We start from the raw sequence: 2,499 nt of genomic DNA on the forward strand, positions 1-2,499 counted from the left end.
ATTTTTGTTTTTGATTCATTGTTCAGAAAGCTTCTTAAAGAAATTTTTTTTCTCAGAAATTGAACGAGGGTGGCATGTGCTTTCTGTATTTTCACTGACAGAAAGAGTCTTTTTAACTCACATGCATATGCAATATTTAGCTGTGTGTAGAATTCCATAGACGTAACTCATTTCTCTCAGAACTCTGTAAAGATTGTTCCACTGACTTCTACTTTTCGTATTGCAGAGCAGAAGCCAATGGCAGACAGATTCATCTTCCTTGTAAGGAACAATACTAAAAATAAATTTTCAATTCAAAAAAACAAATTGGCCTCCTAGATATCAGATTAAAGAAAGAGGGAGAGATTTAAATTACTTGAGCAAAAATGAGAGGTGGGGTAAGAGACCAGCGGATCCTTCGTAGAATTTTACAGTGATAAGAGAGCAGATGGAAGGCAAATAGCAATCAAAAAGAAAAAGAAAATTTTTACTATGCAGGAGTAATTTTAAGAGCAGTGGTCATAAAGAGCTTTCTAATTACCAGGGAAGAGTTTAGGCAAAAGACATAAATTACCTAGATCCAAGTTTAAATTTTGAATTCCACATGTAGCAGGATATTTCTATAGAGTTTTCCACAGGAGAAAAGCTAACAAATCTCTAGTCTTTTGGCCTTTTCATCAAATTCCTTGACTTTTTCTTTGATCATATTTGAATGCTTGCTTTCTTTTACATTACTATCCAATTCTTACTACTTCATATTAAGTGCCGTCTACTAATATTTTCATCTTTCTCCTTAATGTTTTTGTTTCATATGTGCATTTAAGAAATGCTTCCTGAATTGTTCTCTCCCCAAGTTGCCATAAAATCTGTAGTTTCATTAGCTAAATGTTAAAGATGCAAAGAATCACTCTTCCTGGACCTCAATTGTTCAGTACCCACCACAGAGACTGAAGACTAAGGACTAGACAAATGAGAATTACCTTTGCTGTGTTGCTTATAGAATGAGGTGGGAAAAGTCCCAAAAAAAGTGTCCTGTTTACACAGAGCCCTTCTGGGTAAAACATTGACCTATGTCACCTTGATGCAGTTGGCCCTCCCTGGTGGCCTTAACTCCCTGGACCCTTAGGTAAGAGCATCCGGGATCTCAGAACATCAGGACCCCTCCCACCTTCACTGGGTGACGCGTTTCTGGTCCACCAGGTTCCTCACAGCGGCCTTCACGTCCTTGTTCCTCAGGCTGTAGATGATGGGGTTGAGCATGGGGGTCAGCACCCCATAGAAGAGCGAGATGAGCTTGTCTGAAAGGTCCTGTTTGTCTGCCCCCATTTGGTCCTTAGACTTGGGCTTTGCGTACATGAAGAGGATGGTCCCATAAAAGACAACCACGACTGTGAGGTGGGCAGAGCAGGTGGAGAAGGCCTTTCTCCTGCCCTCTGCTGAGGGGAGCCTCAATATAGTAGCAATTATGAACGCATATGAGACAGTGATGAACAGTACTGGGACCCCCAGGAAGATCACATTGGCTACCCCCATACTGATCACATTGATGGAGATGTCAGCACAGGCCAACTTCAGGACAGCCAGGATCTCACAGGTGAAGTGGTTGATGACGTTGTCCCCACAGAAAGGCAATTGCATTGCTAGGAATGTCTGCACCATGGCAGTGGTGCTTCCAGCTGCCCAGGAGCCGGCAGCCATGGGAACAAAGGCAGCCTTGCTCATGACCATGGGGTATCTAAGGGGGTTGCAGATGGCCACATAGCGATCAAAGGCCATCATGCTCAAAAGCACACATTCTGTGGCTCCCATGGCAAAAGAGAGAAACATCTGCACAGCACAAGCTGAGAATGAGATGGTTTTCCTGGGAGTGAGGAAGCTGTCAAGAATGAGGGGAACTGAGGAGGTTGTGAAGCAGATGTCCAGGAAGGAGAGGTTCCCCAGGAAGAAGTACATGGGTGTGTGCAGGTGGGAGTCAAGGATGGTCACCAGGATGAGGACCCCGTTTCCCAGCAGGATCACCAGGTACATTAGCAGGATGAGCAGAAAGAACATTTTCTCTAGCTTTGGGTGGGCTGACAAGCCCAGGAGAATGAACTCCATCACAGGGGAAGTGTGATTGGACTTGATCATGTGTCTTCTTGTACCTTTAAGAACTCAGAAGGTTAACTTCAGCATTCTCTGGTGCATAAAATGTCCAGTCAACCAGTGAGGAATCCTCACCTTGCTAAGCAAATGGAGAAAGCTCTGACAGTCAAGGGGTCTGTATGTGTTCTAAGTAAAATGCAGGAATTTGTTCAAAATCTTCCTTTGTGATTTCTGCCCATTATTGTGAGGTTTGAAATGCCTAATCTCATTCAAGACAGGCACTACACATTTACTTTAATTTATACCAAGTGTGGCTGATGCATTTTATCCAGTGAAAAGATATGTGAGACCCCAAAATGTATTGTGTTTTTCTGTTTGTTTGTTTTTGGCCTTGGGGCAGAGGACTGGTGCTCTTTGTCCTCAAATCCTCGCCAT

The 2,499-nt window shown here is 43.2% G+C and overlaps 1 protein-coding gene across 1 annotated transcript; it reads right to left on the reverse strand.

Annotated features, from left to right (window-relative positions):
* Window positions 1–1,149: 1,149 nt before the first annotated feature.
* On the reverse strand, window positions 1,150–2,109 carry LOC119504947 (olfactory receptor 13C7). Its single transcript, XM_037797582.1, has one exon. It carries the CDS (start codon window positions 2,107–2,109, stop codon window positions 1,150–1,152), a length of 960 nt encoding a protein of 319 aa, XP_037653510.1.
* Window positions 2,110–2,499: the final 390 nt, after the last annotated feature.

The sequence above is a fragment of the Choloepus didactylus genome, chromosome 10, assembly GCF_015220235.1.
Source record: "Choloepus didactylus isolate mChoDid1 chromosome 10, mChoDid1.pri, whole genome shotgun sequence".
Classification (NCBI taxonomy): domain Eukaryota; kingdom Metazoa; phylum Chordata; class Mammalia; order Pilosa; family Megalonychidae; genus Choloepus; species Choloepus didactylus.